General features: G+C 52.2%; 2 protein-coding genes across 16 annotated transcripts in view; one reads left to right on the forward strand and one right to left on the reverse strand.

The window, feature by feature from the left end:
* Positions 1–429: 429 nt before the first annotated feature.
* Katnb1 (katanin regulatory subunit B1) lies at positions 430–19,681 on the forward strand. Of its 2 annotated transcripts, none has more exons than XM_031340961.1 (20): positions 430–449; positions 1,971–2,266; positions 6,196–6,326; positions 9,165–9,282; positions 14,006–14,106; positions 14,408–14,449; positions 14,950–15,033; positions 15,208–15,323; positions 15,663–15,734; positions 15,903–16,053; positions 16,151–16,341; positions 16,453–16,583; positions 16,853–16,903; positions 17,717–17,784; positions 17,895–18,014; positions 18,111–18,260; positions 18,490–18,566; positions 18,642–18,716; positions 18,869–18,985; positions 19,255–19,681. In XM_031340961.1, exons 2-20 carry the CDS (start codon positions 2,227–2,229, stop codon positions 19,385–19,387), a joined length of 1,968 nt encoding a protein of 655 aa, XP_031196821.1. In that variant the 5' UTR covers positions 430–449; positions 1,971–2,226; the 3' UTR covers positions 19,388–19,681. The 2 variants fall into 2 exon arrangements, with proteins under 2 accessions (XP_031196821.1, XP_031196820.1); XM_031340960.1 differs by lacking the exon at positions 430–449 and adding an exon at positions 599–731.
* Positions 19,682–20,300: 619 nt separating this feature from the next.
* The window catches only part of Kifc3 (kinesin family member C3), a 34,377-nt gene continuing 33,246 nt past the window's right edge, over positions 20,301–21,431 (reverse strand). For 10 of the 14 annotated variants that reach the window (XM_031340948.1, XM_031340950.1, XM_031340946.1 and 7 more), the window contains one exon: positions 20,301–20,951. In XM_031340948.1, coding sequence (XP_031196808.1) covers positions 20,926–20,951 — 26 coding nt within the window. In that variant the 3' untranslated portion in view covers positions 20,301–20,925. Of the gene's footprint in view, positions 20,952–21,146; positions 21,174–21,431 lie in introns of all 14 variants that reach the window. The other 4 variants (XM_031340949.1, XM_031340954.1, XM_031340947.1 and 1 more) reach the window with 1 other exon arrangement.

Here is a 21,431-nt window from a genome sequence, read left to right on the forward strand (position 1 = left end):
TGTGATCTTAGGAACGAACTCCTGGGCTCGACATCGACTCCACATGTAACCAAGCTCTGTTTCCCTCGAGGTCAGTGAACTCAAGAAAATGTGTGGCTCCAAGTAAAAGCCAAGTCCTCACACCACGCGGGCCACTCGCACAGGCTGAGGGCGGGGTCCTTGCGGCCCGGTTCCAATATGGAAGATTTGCAACTGCATACTGCTCTAGAAGTCCCCTTTTCATTGGTTAGTTCAGAACTGGTTCTCCAATAATACTGACGTTTATTGGTCGATTGAGAGCTGTTGCTGACGTGATTGGTGCAGCCGGTGCGGCTCGCGGATTTTTTTTTTTTTTCCTTTAAAAACGTAACAGGGTTCCAGGAAACGCAGGAAAAGGGCGGAAAAACCCAGCCAGACTGGGGGCGGGACTAAGAACACAGAAGCCCGTATTGGTTCTTTTGGGACCTAAGGTCGGTAAGCGCTTCCTTCTCGTGATTAGTCTGAGTCGGGGAAAGGAGGCGGGTAGTTACGCAAATCGGCAGAAGTGCTTGCTTCTATTGGTCAATTCCAGAGGAAGGAGGGGCGTTCGTGGCGACTGATTGGTGTAAGAAGTGAGGTGGGAGGGACTCTAGGCCGGAGGTTTTGTTGTGAGGGTCGGTTGTCAAGCAGCGACCAATCAGGGCAAAGGATGGAAGCATATCGGGGTCGCACCTGGAGGAGGGAAGCCTTGGCCTCCAGAGCTACAGCTGCAGGTAGAGTGGCTCTTGGGGTCTTGGAGGCAAAGGGAAGATGGCCCTAGTCTTCGCAGAGCCTGGAGGGGACAGTCCTGTCACCGGCAGAAGGCTCTCGGCCAGGGCAGGCTGGAGCCAGTCCCACTCAAAACAGGGGCAGAGGGTCAAGCGAAGCTGAGGGACCAGTGGCAGATTTGGGATGAGCGAGCAGGACGGGTGTGTGGAGGCCGGAGAGGGAAAGCTGGTGGGCCGGAAGCAGAGCTGAGGGTGTGAGGAGGTCCGTATTGAGTTAGGGCCCCAGAAACAGGAGAGTGAATGAATGGCGGACTCTGATAGCAGCGAGGAAAGAGAAGTAAAGAGGGTCTGGTGGAGCATGACCAACTAAGGGAGCTCAAGATGTGCCAGAATGGGAGCATAGGCAACAGAAGAAAGAGAATCCAGCGAGAGGGCTCCTGGGCAAGAGGTGAAGGCCGTGGCTGTGGAAGGCTCCATCCACGCTGTAGCTTTTTAGAACTGAGGAGTCATTCCGACTCACACCTAGACTGGAGACTCAATTCCTAGCTATGCCCTTGAGAGTTTTGCAGGGGGTGGGTGTGGTTCCCTTACCAGGAGCTGGAGATAAAGGAAGCAAGAAGATTGGACCCTCATAATCCTCTCAAAAATGACCCCCTCCCAAGGCCTTTACTGTTCTCCCCCCTCTCTCCTTCCTCTGCCTCCCGAATGTCTGCCTGTCTCTTAGTCTCTATCTTTCTGCCTTTTGGATGCCTCTCATGGGCCCCAAAACATAGCCTCAGATTCCAGTACCCCATTTAATACATGAGGCTCAAATACGAGTGGACTACAGATACATGGTCCTCTCTGTCCCATAGCAGGTGCTGTGCCAGCACTTAGGACACCCAGCATCCCAGAGCATCGATCGCTATAGGCCTCTGAGAAGTCAGCCTTTTCAATCCCCTCCACCTACCTACTTTCTTTTTTTCCTCCCTCCCTCCCTCCTTTCTTTCTTTGAGCCAGGAACTGACGGAGATCTGCCTACCTCTAGCTTGCCTTCTGAGTGCTGGAGTTAAAGACATGGGCCACTAGGCCCAGCTACTTAAGGGAGGTCTTTTATCTTTGGGCTCTAAGTCCCAGGTTTTTCAGACCCAGTGTGCACTGCAGTTCCAGGCCCCGGAGGCTTTGGTGGGTCTGTATCAAGTGGCCTTGATGGTCAACTCATCTCAAGCATTTTCTAACACACTATCACCTCTGCTTGTATTCTAGCCCAGTGTTGAGCTGAGATGGCCCAAGCCTGACATTCCATGATCTTGGATCCTGACCTATGTGTACAGGCTGCTGCTTGATAGTGGATGATCTAAACCACCAGGCGGTCCTGGGCCAGGAGAGGAGGACTCTCTGCCTGGATGTGTGGGAACTCCCTGCCAACTTGATTGTCGGATCTGGGGGGGATCCACCCCCGCCCCACAGAGAAAGCACAATCTGTTTTGTGGGTGGGGTCTCAGGTGCCACCCCCTGAAGCATGGCCACCCCTGTGGTCACCAAGACTGCCTGGAAGTTGCGTGAGTACTTTTCTTTTTCTTTCTTTCTTTTTTTTAAAGATTTATTTATTGATTTATTTTTATGTGTATGAGTACACTGTAGCTGTACAGATGGCCATGAGCTCCAGCCCCACTCGCTCCGGCATAATGCACTGTAGCTATCTTTCAAATGCACCAGAAGAGGGCGTCAGGTCTCATTACAGATGGTTGTGAGCCACCATGTGGTTGCTGGGATCCGAACTCAGGATCTTGGGAAGAGCGGTCAGTGCTCTTACCCGCTGAGCCATCTCGCCAGCCCGTGTGAGTACTTTTCATTTTGCATTTATCACACTGTCATTTTGTGAGCTGCCCGTTGCTGAGTAGTCTTAGACTTTGGCTCTGTCTCCTCTCCCTGGCACAGGAGAGACTCACCGTCCTTGTTTTAAGGCAGACAGAAATGTAAATCACGTTGGGCAGGTGATTAAGCAACCCCTCCTGTACAGCTGTGCTCAGTACTTGCTCTGAGGTTCAAGGGAGAGCTGTCTAGTAAAGCTGATGGGCAGAGTGTTTTGAGGACGGCTGAAAGGCGTTCCAGGAATCCCAGACATGTTCCAAGTTCCTTTTCCTCCATCAGATGAAAGTATTTTGGGATAGGGGTGAAAGGGGGCGGGTTGCACAAAGATGCTGGGCAGGCCTACACAAATCGGGCAAAAATTGCTTAGAATTCTTTAGCCTCAGCGCTTTTAGATTCTTTTCCTTTTTTGAGATAGGGCATCCCTATAGCCTTTGCTGGCCTGGGACACACTCCTCTGTCTCCTGTGTGCTGGGATTAAAGGACTATGCCACCACACCTGGCTCTTTCATATCCCTAAAAATTATTGACTCCAAAAGGCTTTCATTTATGAAAATCATACTTATCCATATATTCCGTTAGAAAACGGTACTGAGCCGGACGGAGGTGGCACACGCCCTTAATCCCAGCACTTGGGAGGCAGAGGCAGGTGGATTTCTGAGTTCGAGGCCAGCCTGGTGTACAGAGAGAGTTCCAGGACAGCCAGGGCTACACAGAGAAACCCTGTCTCCAAAAAAATGGAAAAAAAAAAAAAGAAAAGAAAACGGTACTGAGACTTATGAGCAAACCTGACAGGAATGATGTCATACATGTGTGTCTTCTCAAAGACTCCTCTGGAGCAAGTGAGAGCATCCAAGGCAATCCTAGCCATCCTAGCATTTCAGATAATAGCTCTGTCCTTTCGGATCCTCTAAAAGGCTCTTGGGGATCCCAAGATCAGGTCTGGATGACCTGCATCTCACCTCTGTGGCTTTCTCTCCAGCTGTAGCTGGTTGTCATAGGTTTGGCATGCTGTGCCTGGGCCCACCCACTCTGCTGGCAACTGTGCCTGGGAAGTTTGCAGAAGCAGATAAGGAGACTTTGGGCACATCTGTTTTGGGGACTCAGTTTCCTCAATGTGAGATTGGGATCATTTTCAAGTTGTTCCCCAAAGCTGTAGGATTCTGGGGAGGACCCTGTTAATGGCTACTTTAGGCAGAGTAGCTTTGTATTTATTGGCATTATGCATCCAACTCTTTAAATGGCTTACCCTACCTGAAGGAAGAAGCGGATGCTAGGGAGAAAGTAAGGGCCAAAGTATCCAAGGTCACTGCACAGTGGGAGCCCAGCCTTAGGAGAGCAACAGGATGGACTCAGGACCACAGCCATCTGTTTCCAATCCTGCTCTAATTGTGTGTGTGTATGTGTGTATTTGTGCTCATGTGGGCATGCATGCTTTGAATCAGTTAATTACTAATGAAGGTAGAGGGTATATGAACAGCAAGTATAAGGGCCGGAGACAGGAAGCTTTTGTATATTGGAAAGATTTAAAGGTGACCATGGAGCTTTCACACATCAGCAAGGAGAAAGGGTTACCACGGAGCCTAGAGTCTTGTCCTCTGCACGCTTGGGGACAGCTGCCCACAAGCTTGAGCCATAAACCCTTATATGTCCATCCAACCCGGCAGGAGAGCAGTGCAGCTGCTCTGAGCACTTTGCTCTGGAGGCTCAGCCCCGGTCTCCGTAGAATTAGAGCAAGACCCTACTCCATGGGGCTCAGGTGGCAGGCCCTCCAGTACCTAGATTGGGAGTGTCTGGGCTTACAAGGGACTCTCACCCTGGTGGGGCCAGCAGCTGCTTGTGCCAGCTGTGCCCTGCCAGGCCCTGCAGGCAGGTGTCATTTCAGAAATTAACTGTCTGGCTTTCCTGGCCCTGTTTTCCAGTCTCCTTCTCCGTCTGCAGTTCACACAAGAGCTGCCCAGTCTGGGTAGAGTAGGACCTGGGAGGAGGGGGAGGACCCCTTACTAACAGCCATGGCATTCCTTCTCTGTGCCCCGCAAGCCAGTTTCCAGCTCCTTTGGGGGCACCTGCATATTGGAGTTTCCCCTTACCCTCTCCTTTCTGCTTGCTCCCAGAGGAAGTTGGAGACCAGGGCCTGGCTTGGAGGCTTAGTCTGCCTGTTGATTCTTGGCTGAGTTTGTTCTTTCTGGAGCACTGACAAGGCCGGAGTTCCCACCCATGTTCTCTACTTTGGCCCTCCCACCGTGATCAGACCTGGGGCTCTGGTGGACCGTCCACAGGCCTTATCTCCAATCTATAGGGTCAGCCTTTCCCACCCAGCTTCTGCTGTGTCATCTGCCTCCTGCCATTATCTATATGGCACCTACTCCCTGCCTACCTGGGACCCTGGTGGCCACTCTGTCCCTATGGCTGGTCTTATGTCTGCACCTCAGCCCATTCCCAATGACCTGGCCCTGGGGTCATCCTGTTCTCCACACAAGGACCCTCTCTCAGAGAGGATCCATGACTTGTCCAAGGCCATGCCGTTGACAGACTTGCACCTGATTCAGGATTCTGAATTGGGACCTAGGGACAGCTGTCTAGACAGAACTTGAATTCTTCTCAAGGGTTGTCCCCAGGTGAGCTTTGTCTCTGTGGGTGGCACCTGAGCAGTTGAAAGGCTCTTAGGTGGTATATGGGTCCATTTTATTTTATTTTATTTTATTTTTCTCTTTGGTTTTTCGAGATAGGGTTTCTCTGTGTAGCCCTGGCTGTCCTGGAACTCACTCTGTAGACCAGGCCTCGAACTCAGAAATCCGCCTGCCTCTGCCTCCCAAGTGCTGTTATTAAAGTCGTGTGCCACCACTACCTGGCATGGGTGTCCATTTTCTAAAAATTATTTTTAATGTTTTTTTTTTGTATCAGAAAAAGTATTATGAGTATATCTTGATATTAGTGCTTAAATAAGGTAGATAAAAAATGGGAAGCCGGTTTTTAAAAGTAAGCCTAGTCTTCCCACAGTATCTTTGGTAATTGGTTCTAGGATCTCTTCACACAGATAGCTAAGTCTTTATGTGCTCAGTCCTTTCCACGGTGATGTGGTGTGTGTGCAGAAAGCCACGTCTCCTCCGAGTACCTTGACTCATCTCTGTTACCTGTGATACTTAATAGAGTGCAATGTTGTTTGGATATTTCTTGCATTGTATTGTTTATGGACTAGCAACAAGGAAAAGTCTACTCTCACTGATATGTACAGGTGCTTGTTTCCTGACAGGGTCTTTCATGTGGTCCAGTCTGGCCCGGATCTCACAATCCTTCTGTCTTGGCCTTACAAATGTGTATTATGTGCTCAGTATAATGGATGTGCTTGTCCCAAGCATTCCCATCAGCAGCTTGTTGAATATGTGTGTATGGAGGGTGTGATGTGCAGTCTGTGTGACCAGCTGTTGGGAAGAGAATTGAACTCAGGAGGAAGCTTCTGAGCAGGGCAGGCTAGGGTGGAGAGACAGTCACCCTCCCAAGTCCTGAAACTGGTAGGGCTTACCTGGGCGTCCTGCTCAGAGCTGGTGGCTGAGCATCCTCCGTATGGCCTGCCTGTCAAAGTCCCCTGACCACTTTTTCTCCCTCCTGTCCTATGCAGAAGAGATTATCGCCCATGCCAGCAATGTGTCCTCCTTGGTGCTGGGCAAGGCCTCAGGGCGGCTACTGGCCACTGGTGGGGATGACTGCCGAGTCAACCTGTGGTCCGTAAACAAGCCTAACTGCATCATGGTAAGTGATGACGTGTTCCCCGACCCCCACCCCAGGGGGGAGCACCTTCTGCAGGCACTGCTCATCCCAGCACACCATTAGTGCTACCCCAGTTGTCTGCTCAGTAAGGCCCAGTATAGCCCAGGACAGCTCTCAGGAAGCAAGGTGACACAGGTGACAGACAGAACTCCAGAGTAGTCATGGAAGGTTTAAATAAGCCCCACTCTCCAAGTGCCAGATGTGTGTGGGTATTTTTAATCTAAAGAAAGGATCAGAGGGGACTCTGTTGGAAGCCATTGTTTTTTGTTTTTTGTTTTGTTTTTTGGGGGGGGGTCACACACTGGGTACAAGGCTACAGGCTGCTTTCCAGGACAGGAGGGAAACCAGTAATTTTGGGCAGTTCTATTGGCCAAAGATGACCAGGTTTTAGTCTGCACCTTTCTAGGTAATGGAATAGAAGCACATAAATGTGTGCACACACCTGCATGTATCTCAGAATACGATCTTACTCTAGTGTGACCTGGTTCTTTAGCAGGACAGTGTCATGAGGATTTTCCTATGTCAACAAATACTGATTTACAGCCTGCTTTTACGTGGCTTCTTTGGTATACACCACTGGGATGAGCTGTAATTAGCTTGGCCACACCCTGTCATCAGCTGGGCTGCTGACTCCAGCTTTTCATTTCTGCTAAACCACACTATGTCGAACATTCTCATTTATCCAAACCTCTCATTTGTCCAAACCTTTGAGCAGGCCCAGAGTATGCAGCTCTGAGAAGCTGTCCCGGCAGGCTCCGCCCAGGAGTCACTTCACATTTTCACCTGCAGCACGGGAGCATGGCTGTGCCCCATGACCCCTCTAGACACCTTAAGCAATTGTCATTCTTTTGACTTTTGATCAAGAAAACTAAAAACAAAAATGGGAGAAGTTGATAGCTGTTAGTGAAAGCTTGGTTGTTTCAGGGATTTTTGTGAGACAGAGGGAAACTGAGACCCGCTCAGATCACAGTCAATGTGTCCAGGTTCAGTAAGAAAAGAATCGCTTTGTTATTTGTTTGTTTGTTTTCATTTTTATTGTTATCCTTTTCTATTTTTGTGTTTATTTTATTTTATCTGGGTATGGGTGTGGGTGGGTGTTTTGCCTGCATGTATGTTTATATACTATGTGCATGCTGTGCCTGTAGAAGCTAGAAGGTGGCACTGGATCTCCTGGAACTGGTGTTATAGATAAGTGATTGGTAGCTGCCGTGTGGGTGCTGGGCACTGACTCCAGGGCCTCGGGAAGAGCAGCCAGTGCCCTTAACCACTGAGCTATCTCCTGAGCCCCTGTTTTCTGTTTTGTTCTGTTTGTAGGACTCAAATGTTTTCATTCCCCATAAAATGCCAAAGTAATATACATAAATTGAAAAATAATCAGCCCAGGCTAGAGAGATAGCTCAGTAGTAGAGTGCTTGCCTAAATATAGTTTTTAAAAAATAAAGTAAAAATTCACTAAAAGATAAGAAGATCAGTGCTGAAGTATCTCTCCCTTCAGTGACGCCCGTGTCCTCTCTGGAGATAATTAGGCCCCCTTCTGTGTTCTGTAATTATTTGGTCCATGGACAAGAAAATACATCCGGTTTCCCTCCAGGGTCTCATTCTGTGTATACCGCTGCAGCCCTGTGGAGCTCAGTCTCCTCATGTCTGAAGGGTTCCTGTGGAGGACATTTAAATGGACTCCAGTCTCTTGCCATGAAAAGCGTTGGGTTTGCACTTAGAGAATAAGATCCCCAAAGAGTTGTGGCACTGTTGTTTTTTTGAAACAGGGTCTTAGTGTGTAGCCCAGGCTGGCCTTGAGCTTGTAGATTCTTCTGCCTTGGAGACCAGGGATGCCTTACCGCTGAGATCTCAGATGTGTGTCACCACACCCGGCCTGGGATTGTGGGTTAGAGGAGAACGTGCATTCCTTATGGGGTTATTGTTGCCCAGTTGTGATCCTGGAAGCCTGGGCCCCTGTAGACCCCTACTTTTGTAAGCAAGCTGCTACAACTACAGGCTCAGGCACTGGTGCTGAGGAACGCCCATGTCCCACATGTCCTCGTCAGGAATGTTGCCTTAGCTAACACTGGTGAAGGGGGCCAACATTGAGCAGAGAGTGGCAGGCACCTTGGACTTGGGTTCCAGTCTTCCCTTCCGAAAGCTGAGGATGACAACAGCTCCCACCTTACCTGGCCCAGCTCTCCTTGCTCTGTGTGATTTAGACATGCAAGAACCTACCTATTCTCCAGCAGACCTTCCCAGGCCCCTGGAGCATGATGCTGGCACTCCCCAGAGAGGCCGGCACCCAGCAGGCAGGCAGTGGCGATGCATTCCTAGCTTGCTATGGCCTCTACAGTCAGAGTAGACAGAGATGGGAATAGCCTGGATGGGCTCATTCAGACTCCCAGGTAAAGGTCCAACATCTCCTCATCTTGAACCCCTGTTCCTGTCTAGTGCCCCAGAGCCATTTCTGTAGGTGACTCCCGTGCCAGGAGCACTCTAGAGGGGATAAGGTTGAAGGGTACCTGGTCTTTGAGATTAGTTTGGCTCCTTTTTTTTTTTTTTCAGAGTTTCAGTATGTAGTCCAAACTGGCCTGGAACTCATCCTCCTGCTTCTGTCTCCCAAATACTAGGGTCACAGGTATTTGAAGGGCTGCTTCATCCATTGTGCTGATGAGCCACCATGCTCATCTGAGTTAGGATGTAGGTGGGCCCTAGAGAACAGCTCACCATGTATTATTTCTTACAGAAGCCGTTCTCAGGGACCCTAAATCTGGGGCAGTGGCTGGGGGAGGAGGGTTATCCCTGCAGTTCACTGAAGCTGCCACTCTCTCTCTGCAGAGCCTGACAGGTCACACATCCCCCGTGGAGAGTGTCCGCCTCAACACCCCTGAGGAGCTCATCGTAGCTGGTTCCCAGTCAGGCTCCATCCGTGTCTGGGACCTGGAAGCTGCTAAAAGTAGGCCTCCCCTTACTGTTCTGTTGTGTGTGGGTCCCACTTCGGGCTTGGGGCATTGGGCTGCCACCTCCAGGAGATCTGAGTGCTTTGTCCCCTGAGTAATGAACAGAGTGGGTGGTGCCATCCATGTCATGTTATCAACCCAGCAGCAGTGGGCACTGCCATCCCCCAATTGCTGACATGAGGAGAGATGCCCAAGTGATGTACAGTAAGGTGTGTGTACATGTACATGTGTGTATTCAAAACCCAGAAGGATGTCAAATGCTAGGAGGTAGCCTGCAGAACATGTGAATAGGTAGATTGCCATGTGGGAAGAACCAGTAAGGTCCTGGGGAGCGTCCCACCTAGGGTGGGTGTTGGTGACTGATCTTCTGTTTGCTTCTCTTCCCTTGGTCTTCATTTAATTTTTCACCTTGACAGGAATAACACATGTTCTAAAAGGTTTGTTTTGTTTTGGGTTTTGTTTTGTTTTGTTTTTTGTTTTGGTTTTACAAGACAGGGTTTCTCTGTGTAGCCTTGGCTGTCCTGGAACTTACTCTATAGACCTGGCTGGCTTCGAACTCCGAGATCCACCTGCCTCTGCCTCCCAAGTGCTGGGATTAAAGGCGTGCGTCACCACCTCCCAGTCTGAAAGTTTATTTTATCATGAACCTTGATGGCACAACCCTCCCTGACCCCCGTTCTAAGAGCCTCTGTTCCCCCCTCCTTGCTGTCATGCCCACAGCACCACCATTGCTTTCCTAAACCTACAGCATTGCACTTTCCTTTCCCTTTAGAACAACAAAACAAAACCAGGTTGGCCCCTTACACTGTGCCTGCCTAGAGGAAACTGAGGCAAGAGAATTGCTATGGAGTTGAAGGCCGGCCTAGCCTGTGGTATAAGGCCCCACCTCAAAGAAACAAACAGGAAATCCTCAAACAAAAACTGTACCCTCCTGCAGTGAGAGTCATTGGGGCATTGGGCTGCTGCCTCCAGAAGGTGGACTTGGCTCTCAGCAGCCACACCAGGCCCGAGCCCACTGCCCACATTTCTCTTCCTGCCTTAGCAGACCATTTACATGGTTAGTATTTGTGCTGTAAGGACCCCAAGTATTTGTTTCGTAAGTTGGCTTCTGTGGGGTGAACTATTGATCCTTTTTCCATGTGCATTTTCAGAATCTCTGTCTGTCACCATTAGTTACTGTCACAGGTGCACTGCTAGAGGAGCTGGCTTCCAGCCCCTCCTCAAGTCCAGCTCTGTCTTCCTCAGGCCCAGGGCTTGGGAGCCTTGGTTGTAGGATAGCTATCATCCATGGCCTCCTCATCTCTGTCTTGGCTGTCCTGGGCTTTACAATTCTTCTTCCTCTCCAGATGGAGGGAGCTAGGTGTGGTGTCACAGGCTCTCAGGAGGCAGAGACAGGAAGACTGCAAGTTCAAGTCTATCCTGTGTCAGTGTGCAGGGGCAAGTGCATAACTTAGAGGTAGAGCCCTTGCTTGGCATGTAGGAGGCCCTGGTTTGGTCTCTGGCACTGAGGGTGAATGGCAAGCCCAGTGTTAGAGACCCTCCATGGCTAAAAGTGACTATAGCGTTCTAATGGAAATAATTTAGTAATGGGATTTCGAAGGTGCCACTGCACTGCTTTTAGGTTCCAGAGTTTGCAGGTGGAATCTGGTGCTGTTTTCAGCTGGACCGTAACATGAGATCTGCTTCTGCCTTCCTCCTTCTTCCCTAGGTTTATGAGATACCATCTAGGCCTCATGGCTACAAGCCCTTCTGTGGGTGTGTTCTCATGTGTAAGCTTGGACCTCACGGGTTCCTTCTGGTCTAGAAATTCACAGCCTGGCTCATGGCCACACAAGAGTCTCACCTTCTTCAGAGGTGCTGCCAGCCCCACAAAGTTGTTAGAAGAATCTGGAACTTGATGTGGAATCCTTCCCCCCAACCCCTGTGCTGCAGTACTGACCACGAACTCAGCATGGTCTTCCATACATTGTTCAAGCCAACCTTGGGAGGTTGAATAGAGTTGGTTTGCTTGCTTCTGGGGCCAGCTGCTGCATTCAGAGGCTCCAGCCTTCCTTGTCCAGTGAGAGATCCCTGAGTCTGGCTGAGTCTAAAAGATCCTTCTGGCATAGGCTCTACTGCATAACAGTAGCCACTAGCATATGTGCCCAGCAGTGAGCTTAACCTTGTTCAGGAACAGTGGTTTTGTGTTGTGGGCCCTGGGAAAGATGGCATCCCTTAGTCCTCTGGAGTGACTCTATGTTGATGCTGTAGTGAGCCCAGAGCCCCAGGATGCCCTTATGACAAACAGCTATGTGCTGTCTCTGCAGACCTTCAGGCCACATCAGGCCTCAGAGTGTTTTGTACTTATCACTGGACATGAGAGGCCAGGAGTACCACACCACAATGGCAGACTCTGTCTCAGAAGGCAGGCAGTCCCCATCGAATATCACCATTCTTCATGCTTTGCCAAAGGGTCAGGGGTCAAAGGGAAAGCTACAAAGCCACAGCCCGCCCTAAACTTCCTCGGCCACTGTGCTCCTGGGAGATGAGAGTGATGCCTTCATATAGCAAGGTGGAAACGGACCATATAGCCTGGTTAGCAGGACCCCTATCTTGATAGATGGGCAGGCTGAGACCATCAAGGCCCGGGGCTTAGTGAAAACCCTGAGGCTGTAGGCAGCAGAACTCCATACCTCCCCAACCCCCCAACCCGTGCTCTCTGCTGTTTATTACTACCTCAGTTGACAATTCTCAAGCTCTTCTTCAGGAGAGCTAAGATCTCAGGGCCACTGCCATCCCACTGGGCAGAAGAGGGGAGAATCCAGAGCAGCTTCAGGTACACAGGGACTTCTGAGAGAGCCACAATTAACTGTGGAGGATGTGGGCAGAGACTGAACAACCACTCCACTAGGAGACCTTGGAGGTCCCCACATGTGCAGACAGGTCCAAGTCTCCTCCACTCTGCAGTCCCTAGAGCCCGTGACCAAGGCTAGGCATCCCCTGGGAAAGACAAGCAAGGGCAGAAGTCATGGCAGAAGAATGTGGTCCTGCCAGCTTTCCATGGTGCAGCTGGGAGGGAAGGGCGCAGGCTTACTGAATCCCACAGGAAGGCACCCACACCTCAGGAAGCCGGCCTGTGTCAGGTGGGCCCCACCACAGCCTCTAGTGTCTGAGTTTCCCTTGCTGTGGCAGCAAGGCAAGAGGTGGCTAGGGCAGCATCCTGAACTTGTAGCAATACAAGACAGCTAAGGAGCAGGGAAAGCCACTTGCCCAGTGTGGGGTGTAGTTGAATTCGACATCCATAGTGCGGATGAGTCAGGTGCCTTGGCAGAATCCTCAGGTATGAAGAAGCATCGTCCCAGCTTCAGTGCTCATCAGAAACCAATCGCGGGCTAGATGGACAGTGGACCTGGGCCCCAGCTGATATAGCTGGCTAGGGTGGCTGTTCCCTTTGTGCTCTTCCTGCCTGAGTAGCTCTGGCTCCAGGTCACTCCTGAGGCCCAGAACTCCAGAGGCAGCCCTTGATCTATTGCTGGCCATCCTCAGGCAGGATGCCTCACTCTGAGCCATCCTCCACCCACCTTCCAGCATTGTCAGAGGGACTCTGAGCTAACAGTCAGACAAAGCTGAACAGCAGAATGCTCAGTGGATGTGCAGTGATGGGAGGCACCCGATGGCCACAGCTCTGAGTGGTTCATCCTCTCAGACCAGAAGAGGGAGAAGACTCATGCTCTGAGGCTGGGGAGGAAAGATGAAAAGTCCAGAGGGTAGACTGGAGGAAATTAGAGTGGGACCTGCACAGTCCCACTCTGAGTATTTGGTGTTTATTTTCTTATTGTTTACTTTCATTGTAAACCAACCTGTAGGTCAGAGAGCATAAGCGCTGGCCTAGAGTCACACAGCAGTTAAGAAGCAGAGCCAAGACTAGCTTTGTCAGGCTGCCAAGTTCATCCTAGTGTAGACAAGTAGATTCTACAGTAGTTACTCAGTTCATCTGTGCTTGGATCTTTGCATACCTGTTCCTAATGTGAGCGCTCACTCCTTGTTAAACCTTAGCATAACCTAGGGATTGCTGGATTCTGTAGCCTTTGGCCTACCACTCATGGGCTGGTAGGCTTTATTTGGGCAGTGGAAGTATAAAACTTTCAAAAAGCAAGACAAGAGACAGACTTGAACGGAATACTCTGAGACACAAGTTTGCCACCTGGCCTGCCAGACCAGGACAGCAGTAGATAACTAGTCTGCGACTGTCCTCCAGTCTCACCTGCTTTAGGGCCATCTTCAAGGTCACTCGGATAGGTGCATCCCACTGGGCATTGTGAGTCCCAGCCATATCCTCTTCTTGCCCATGACTGCCATCCAGCTGATATTGTCCCTTGTGTTCCTGGATTCTTTACCCAAGCAGCTTCCCCGATTGCAGCCCCTCTCTGTTATCTCCTTGGTACTGTCCTGGGGGTTATACACCCTGCATAGTAGCCCCAGGGCCACTATGTGACCAAGCATTGTGACTACTGCTGTCCAGGGGCCATAGTACACACAGGCTATAGGGAATGCCTTGTGTTTTCCTGAGGATGTGAGTAGTGACAACAATGGCTGTGGGACTGTCAGGGTGGCAGGGCCCTGGTTGATCTCCTGTTTCACATCAGCATCCCAGGTTCTTTGCACACAGGCAAGTTTAGGTGCCTTCTGCTGGCCAGCCAACACTTAACATGGCACTTCTGCTTTATCTTGCTTCATTAGTTCTTCGAACACTCATGGGCCACAAAGCCAACATCTGCAGCCTGGATTTCCACCCCTATGGTGAATTTGTGGCCTCAGGTTCCCAGGACACAAATATCAAGGTGAGGTACCACTCTGCCACCCATCTCTCAATATCAAGTGTAAGGGATTCTTCCCCTCATGGCAACACCCTCACTATCCTTGGGACAGAGGATCCGTGGACTCTGGCCAGACCGGTCAATTTGGGATTCCCAGCTTGGGCAAACCTCCAACCTTTCTTTTTGGAGCTGTCATGACCTAGAGGTATCCAGAGTCCTCTCTGCTCAGAGCTGTACTCTATACCCTCTGGCCTGGCCTCCAAGGACACAACAGCTTCTTGTGGTTCACCTTTCCTACCCCCACCTCTGCTTCTCTCCCTTGTAGCTCTGGGACATCAGGAGGAAAGGCTGTGTCTTCCGATATAGGGTAAGCATGGTCTGTGCCGGTTACCTGTGACCCCACACAGAGCTTGGGTCCACACTCCAGTGGGGCTGGGGGGCTGCAGTCCATTGCAGAGGACTCAGAACAGACCTGGGGTAGGATGAAGGCCTTGGGTGGCCTATCTGGACCCCTAGAGCCATGTATATTAAACTTTTCCAAGCTTTGCTTTGGCAGTCAGATAGCTGGTGTCCCTGGGTGCTGGGCTTCCTGCTCTTAGGTATGTGCAATACTATGGCTATTGGAAGAGGCCATAAAACACCTTTAACATGTAACAAACTGCATACTTGGGATTTCCTGGAGACCTGGGAGAACACATAGAAAGTGCATAAAAAGAAGTGTTCTTTATGTCTCCCAGTAGTGAGCATCCACCTTCTCTGTGACTGGACCCTAAGAAGGCCTTGTATTTGGGGGCAGGCAGTAGGGATGGGGAGGTGCTATGGGATCCAGGCCCTTCCAAAGAGCTTGGTTCTTTTCATTCTCCTCAGGGGCACAGCCAGGCTGTGCGGTGTCTCCGGTTCAGCCCTGATGGGAAGTGGCTGGCATCAGCAGCAGATGACCACACAGTGAAGGTAACTCCTGATGTGGGTACGCAGGCTGTATCCAGAGGTATCCTGATCATACATAGACTGTGTCCCTGCTGCCTGGGTTTATGTGCCCCCAAACTTGAGAGAAGAGAGGGAGCTCAGGCTCCTCTCAGGCAGCTAGGGCCTTGCCTGGCTCTTACTCTTTCCACCCTGGTCTAGCTTTGGGACCTGACAGCTGGCAAGATGATGTCCGAGTTCCCGGGTCATACAGGGCCTGTCAACGTGGTGGAGTTTCACCCTAATGAGTATCTCCTAGCTTCTGGCAGCTCTGACAGGTGAGGGGGTATCTTTTCATACACCTGAAAGCCTACGTAGACCAAATTTAAGCCAGGATTGGTTCCTGGTCCCATCCCTCCCTGGCTAGTGTCCTGCACTTGTACTGGCTGGTTAGGATCCACACTCCCTAATGGGACACAGTGCAGGGGAGACCTCTGGCAATTGAGGCTAGCTTTGGGGCAGGGCTGTCAGGCGCAGCCTTAGGTCATCTTCACCCTCCCCTCTGCATGCACAGGGCCATCCCTGCCCCAGACATCACTCCTAGTGCCCCTGCAGGGAGGGCCCTGGGGAGGCCCTGGATAGCATGAAGGACTGGCTTCCTGTGGCCATCTTTGCAGGACAATCCGCTTCTGGGACCTAGAGAAGTTCCAGGTGGTGAGCTGCATTGAAGGGGAGCCAGGGCCTGTCAGGTAGGCAGAGCACTTGGGCCCTCTGTCCCTTAGTCGAGTAGTGGGATGTTGGTACGGGTGATCTTTCTTGCCTCTGCTCCTATTGCTCTGTCCTGGGCTTACCTGCTTTCTTGGTGTCGGGTACCAGCTAGGTGCCTAGGACTGACAGCCAACTCTCCCCTGGCCTAGGAGTGTCCTCTTCAATCCCGATGGATGCTGCTTGTACAGCGGCTGCCAAGACTCACTGCGTGTCTACGGCTGGGAGCCCGAGCGCTGCTTTGATGTGGTCCTTGTCAACTGGGGCAAGGTGGCTGACCTGGCCATCTGCAATGACCAACTGGTGAGAGTCATCATCCCCCCCCTCTCCCCAATGCTCCCACCTAAGGAGCCTCCCGAGGTCTGGTCCCACTCCACACCAACTCTGCCGTGTCCCGCAGATAGGTGTGGCTTTCTCCCAGAGTAATGTCTCCTCTTATGTGGTGGACCTGACGAGAGTCACCAGGACAGGAACTGTGACCCAGGACCCCGTACAGGCTAGCCAGCCTCTGACACAACAGACCCCTAACCCTGGTGTCTCCCTCCGCCGCATCTACGAGCGGCCCAGCACAACCTGCAGCAAGCCTCAGAGGTGGGTGCTGATGGGTCCCAGCAGGGTGTATGTCCCAGGAAGGCTCCTCAACACTCAGCCCTTGGCCTCACTGAGGATCCTGGCCTCTTTGCTTGACTCTGCAACCGCTAGGGTAAAGCACAACTCAGAGAGCGAGAGGCGCAGCCCCAGCAGTGAAGATGACAGGGACGAGCGTGAGTCCCGGGCTGAGATCCAGAACGCGGAGGACTACAATGAGATCTTCCAGCCCAAGAACAGCATCAGTGAGGCCATATTCTCTCCCACCCCACAGCCTGGCACCTTGCTGTGGCTGTATCCCCTAAACCTTACCTGCACCACTCACTGGTGGCTCCTGCCAAACCTCTGCCCTGCTCTAAGCAGTCTATAGGTGCATATGGGTACACAGGGCCAGGAACATGTGCTTGGGGACCACTTTCTAGCCATGCGTCTGTCTTAAGACTTCAGCCACATACAGGGCCTATTCCCAGAGAGTTTATGGGAACCCAAGTATCAACCCCCTTTGCCTTGGCAGGTCGGACGCCGCCCCGAAGAAGTGAGCCCTTCCCAGCGCCCCCAGAAGATGGTGAGTTGGGCAGTGCTGGCCTCTAAGGACCAGGCCTTGCCTCTCCTGGCCCAACCCCTGGCCCACCCAATTAGGTCTTGTCTCTATACCTACCTAAAAGTGCCTACCATGTGCCTGACTCCAGGGACGGCCCTAGAAGCAGTGTAAGCAGGGCAGATATGCGCTTCTTTGTAGCCTAGGCCTGAGTGTTTAGAGAGAGACATGCCTTGGGTTGTATGCTACTGAGGACTAGGTCTCCTGCAGATGTGGGGCATCAGGACTTTGAGAGGCTTAAGGGCTGGTGAGCAGAGGGAGAGAAGAGCTGGAGCAGGGAGGAGTCAGAGGCTGTCATCAGGACCCAGACCTGGAGCAAGATCCAAGGAGCCAAGTTGGAGGCCAGATGCAGTGACCCCTGGCCAGAAGTTTGGGACTGAAGAAAGGGACAATCCAGTCAGCTTTGGGATGGCAAAAGGGTCTAGCCTCCAAAGCATTTTTGTCTTCTGGTTTCCCTTGGGAACCAGTGCCACTTCTTCATCTTTATGAGACTGAGACTCTGTTTCCTGCTTGCTGCCTACTCACCTGCCCGTTTTACATACTGCACTCCTGATGGCAGGATTATCCAGAAGCTGCTGGGTCCCATCCACACACATCCAAGCTCCTGCCTCAGCTTTCAAGGACCCTCACCTGCTGATGGACTCCCAGCTCCCTGGTCCCCTGTCCATCTGCTGGCACACGCTTCTTCCCAATCACAGCTGTCATGGAATCCCATCCTGTCCTCTGACCTCTTCCCACCAGGTCCTCTAGGCTGGCACTGAGCCTTTCTTTTATTCCTAGACACAGCCACAGCAAAGGAGGCCTCAAAACCCAGCCCAGCCATGGATGTGCAGTTGCCGGTGCCAAATGTATGTCTGAGCAGAGAAGGGATCTTATGGGTCTGAGCCAGGGTTAGGACATTCTTGTCGGGAGCTGAGGGATGCTCAGCTGGTGCTAGCTCAGTCTCTGCTCCTTGCAGCTCGAGGTCCCAGCACGACCGTCAGTTATGACTGCCACTCCTGTGCCCAAGGGTGAGCCTGCTATCATCCCTGCCACGCGGAATGAACCCATTGGCTTAAAGGCCTCAGACTTCTTACCCGTGAGTAGGACCTGCCCAAGAGGTGGGGTTGAGGGCTGAAAGGGGAATGAGTGTGCTATCTGCTTCTGTGCCAGCATCTGGGTACCATCCCCATAGGCTGTGAAGGTCCCCCAGCAGGCAGAGCTGGTGGACGAGGATGCCATGTCACAGATACGCAAAGGCCATGACACCATGTATGTGGTGCTCACCAGCCGCCACAAGAACCTGGACACAGTCCGAGCTGTGTGGACCACAGGAGATATCAAGGTGAGGATGACTCCTTAGCACCTGCTGCTTGGGCTTTGGGCTGAACAGAAGCCACACAGTAGGGCCCTGGGGTAGGGCAGCCTTGTGATATTAAAGCAGCCAACTCCCATCAGTCGAGCACTGACATCAAGGCTGCGCCTTGCCCTCCTTGTTGGCACAGTCTGTTTACATGCCTTCAACCCTGCCCACTCCCATCCCATGCTACCCTCTTAATGGGGCTTGTCTGCAGACATCAGTGGACTCTGCAGTGGCCATCAATGACCTATCTGTGGTGGTGGACCTCCTGAACATTGTCAACCAGAAAGCGTAAGTGGCCTCGAAGAGGAGGAGAGCGGGGTGGTCAGGGGTGGCTGATGGCATCATACTCAGCTGTCTCTCTAGCTCCCTGTGGAAGCTGGACCTGTGCACCACAGTGCTGCCCCAGATCGAGAAACTTCTGCAGAGCAAGTATGAGAGGTAGGGAGCCCCTCCAAACCCTGGAGCAATCAGAGTGGAAATAGGCATGTGTGTGCATGTGCCCCATCTATGGAGGATCCCACTCTCTCTCTCTTGTCCTCTCTGGCTCTGTGACCATCTGTGTATTGACTCCATCCATCTTGCTCCTGAAGCTATGTGCAGACCGGATGCACCTCCCTGAAGCTGATCCTGCAGCGGTTCCTACCCCTCATCACTGACATTTTGGCAGCCCCGCCCTCTGTGGGTGTGGACATCAGCCGAGAGGAGAGGTAAGGGTTATGATGTAGTTCTTGCCTCGTTTGTGGGTGGGTGGCTGCCCAAACAGCTTACAGAGAAGAGTGTCTGAGAGTGGCACAGGGTGCTGTATGTCAGAACATGGGCCTTAGTGTCCCTGAACACTGCCATGCTTGGGGGATATTTTCATGCTCTTAGGAGGGACTGGAGTGATGATTAGGAGAGCAAAAAAGCTCCAGACCTGGCAGGCATCATGACCAGGTGGGGTGGCCTCCTTCCTGAGGTGCTGCCTCTTGGCCTACAGGTTGCACAAGTGTCGACTGTGCTTCAAACAACTCAAGAGCATCAGTGGCCTCGTCAAGAGCAAGTCGGGTTTGAGTGGCCGCCACGGTAGTGCCTTCCGTGAGCTGCACCTACTCATGGCCAGTTTGGACTGAGGAGCTCATGGTGGGAGCACCGGCAGCCCTCACTGGTTTGGCCTCACACTCTAGTTTGCTGTATGCCTATGGCCCATGAGCCTCAGCCTGGCCTCCACTCTTGCCCTGCTGGCCATCCTGGAGGCATGGTTGCCAGCCTACTGACCACCACCTCAGTTGTGGACTCAAGTTCCTCTCCGGCAGCAGCTGCAGTCTCGCACAGCCTCTGCTTCTCAGGGCAACTCCAGCCTCGGAGCTGCTGCTGTAAATTATCAGGCAGATTTATTAAATTTATAACTGTTTCTGACTTCCTTATGAGAAGAATATCCACTGGTTCTCCCAGACACACTATGGCCTGCAGGTTTCTGGAAGCTGAGACTGCCCTACTCCAAGCCCCAGTGCAGCCTCCAGCTGCGGCCAGCAGGGGACAGCAGAGTGCCAGGTATGAAGCACACTTGGGAGAAGGGGAAGCAGCAGTGGAACGGGTGAGGCCATAGATGTCACATCCTCCCAACTGTCCTTGGGTAGGTTGGCTAAGAGCCTGTCATCAACCTCCCTCTGACCTCTGGATGCCACCAGACACATGACCTTGGAAGACTAGAATGGTTTTTACAGCCCACGGGAAACTGCCTCTGTACTTGCTGGCTAAATGAGAGCTAGCCTCTGCCCTGGTGGCATCCCTGAGAGTCTGCCCTCCAGAACAGCTTGTTGATGCAGCCAGCAAACCTGACAGGTCTTTGAAGCCTGGTTTTCCTTCTGTAACATGAAGGGATGCCGCAACAGGATGGAATGGTTATAGGGGTGCACAGGGTGCTTCAGAGGGGAGACACAGTGTCTTTGGTGGTAACTTGTGGGTGGGGAGCAACAGGGTACGCAATGTCTACTCTCCATGGTCTATCCACAGGGATTCCCAGTATCAAGATTCAGCTTATGCTTGTGTAAAAAGACATTCATTTTAATAAGTAAAAATGGCTAAGCTTCCAAAAGTTCTTAAATAGGATTTGGGGAGAGGAACATGTTGAGAATCAGTGGGCAGGGAGAGTGCCTGGTATCAGGCAGATGAACAGGACCCAGCCCTTCCACACTGGCCTCTGCCAGCCATAAATACAGCCCAGACCCCTGACAGGGTGAGGCCTTCTATATACACCTAGGAACATTATATACATGCCCCGTGAGGGCTCCCCTCCTCAGGAGGGTAGATAGAAGTGCTCTTGCTATCCCCACCCTCCCACCCCTGGGCTGGTTCCTCAAGTCTTCTCCACTAGTAGAGAACACCGCAGCCCAAGGGCCAGGTGGGGAGAGGGCCCACCCTCCCTGCAAGGGCTAGACTCCCAAGCCCTTCCTACCACCAGGCAGAGTGCCATCCCTGCCCTTCCAGAAGCCCCATGCTTGGGTGCCCAGAGCCACACACAGACTCGCTTCCTTCTGAACATGTTTCTCATCTCTGAGGAGAGGCAGGGCGGGAGAGCCTCCATCTCCTTCATTCATGGTGGGCTACAGAGTACAGCAGGTAGCCAGGCCACAGGGCCCAGGTCCAGGCCCGGCAGCGTGGCACGTCTTCACACAGGCACTGGCCTCAACTTCCCTGAAAAAGTAGAAAAGGAGCTCTCAGCCTCTTGCCTCAGGAGGCTTGCCCACAGCAGATGCATAGCAGGAGGCCAGCAGAAGCACATGACAGTGGGCAGCGAAAGACAGGACTGGCTCTGTACAAGAGCCCTGACAGCCCTGAACCAACAGCGGGCAGCAGGTGGGCAGCCCCAGGTCGCTGAACCCCACTTACCTGGAGACTGCAGCCCCAGCTGTCAGGCTGAAATCAAAGTGATAGATGTCTCACTTGGGGGCATCCTTTGCTATGCTACCTCCCCCTCCTTGGACCCAGTGAAGGGCCAGGCCTCCAAGTGAGGAGGCAGGAATCTCGGGTCACAGACCTGTGGCCAGGCCCCCTTTTCCACTGGAGATGTCTGGACTGCTTTGTGGGAAGTGGGTAGAATCAGGTACCAGAGGAGCCCCACCATGGTGAGAGCTCCTATATACACAGTGTGGGCCTCCAGTCAGTAGCACAAGC

Source organism: Mastomys coucha, unplaced genomic scaffold (genome assembly GCF_008632895.1).
Source record: "Mastomys coucha isolate ucsf_1 unplaced genomic scaffold, UCSF_Mcou_1 pScaffold22, whole genome shotgun sequence".
Classification (NCBI taxonomy): Eukaryota; Metazoa; Chordata; class Mammalia; order Rodentia; family Muridae; genus Mastomys; species Mastomys coucha.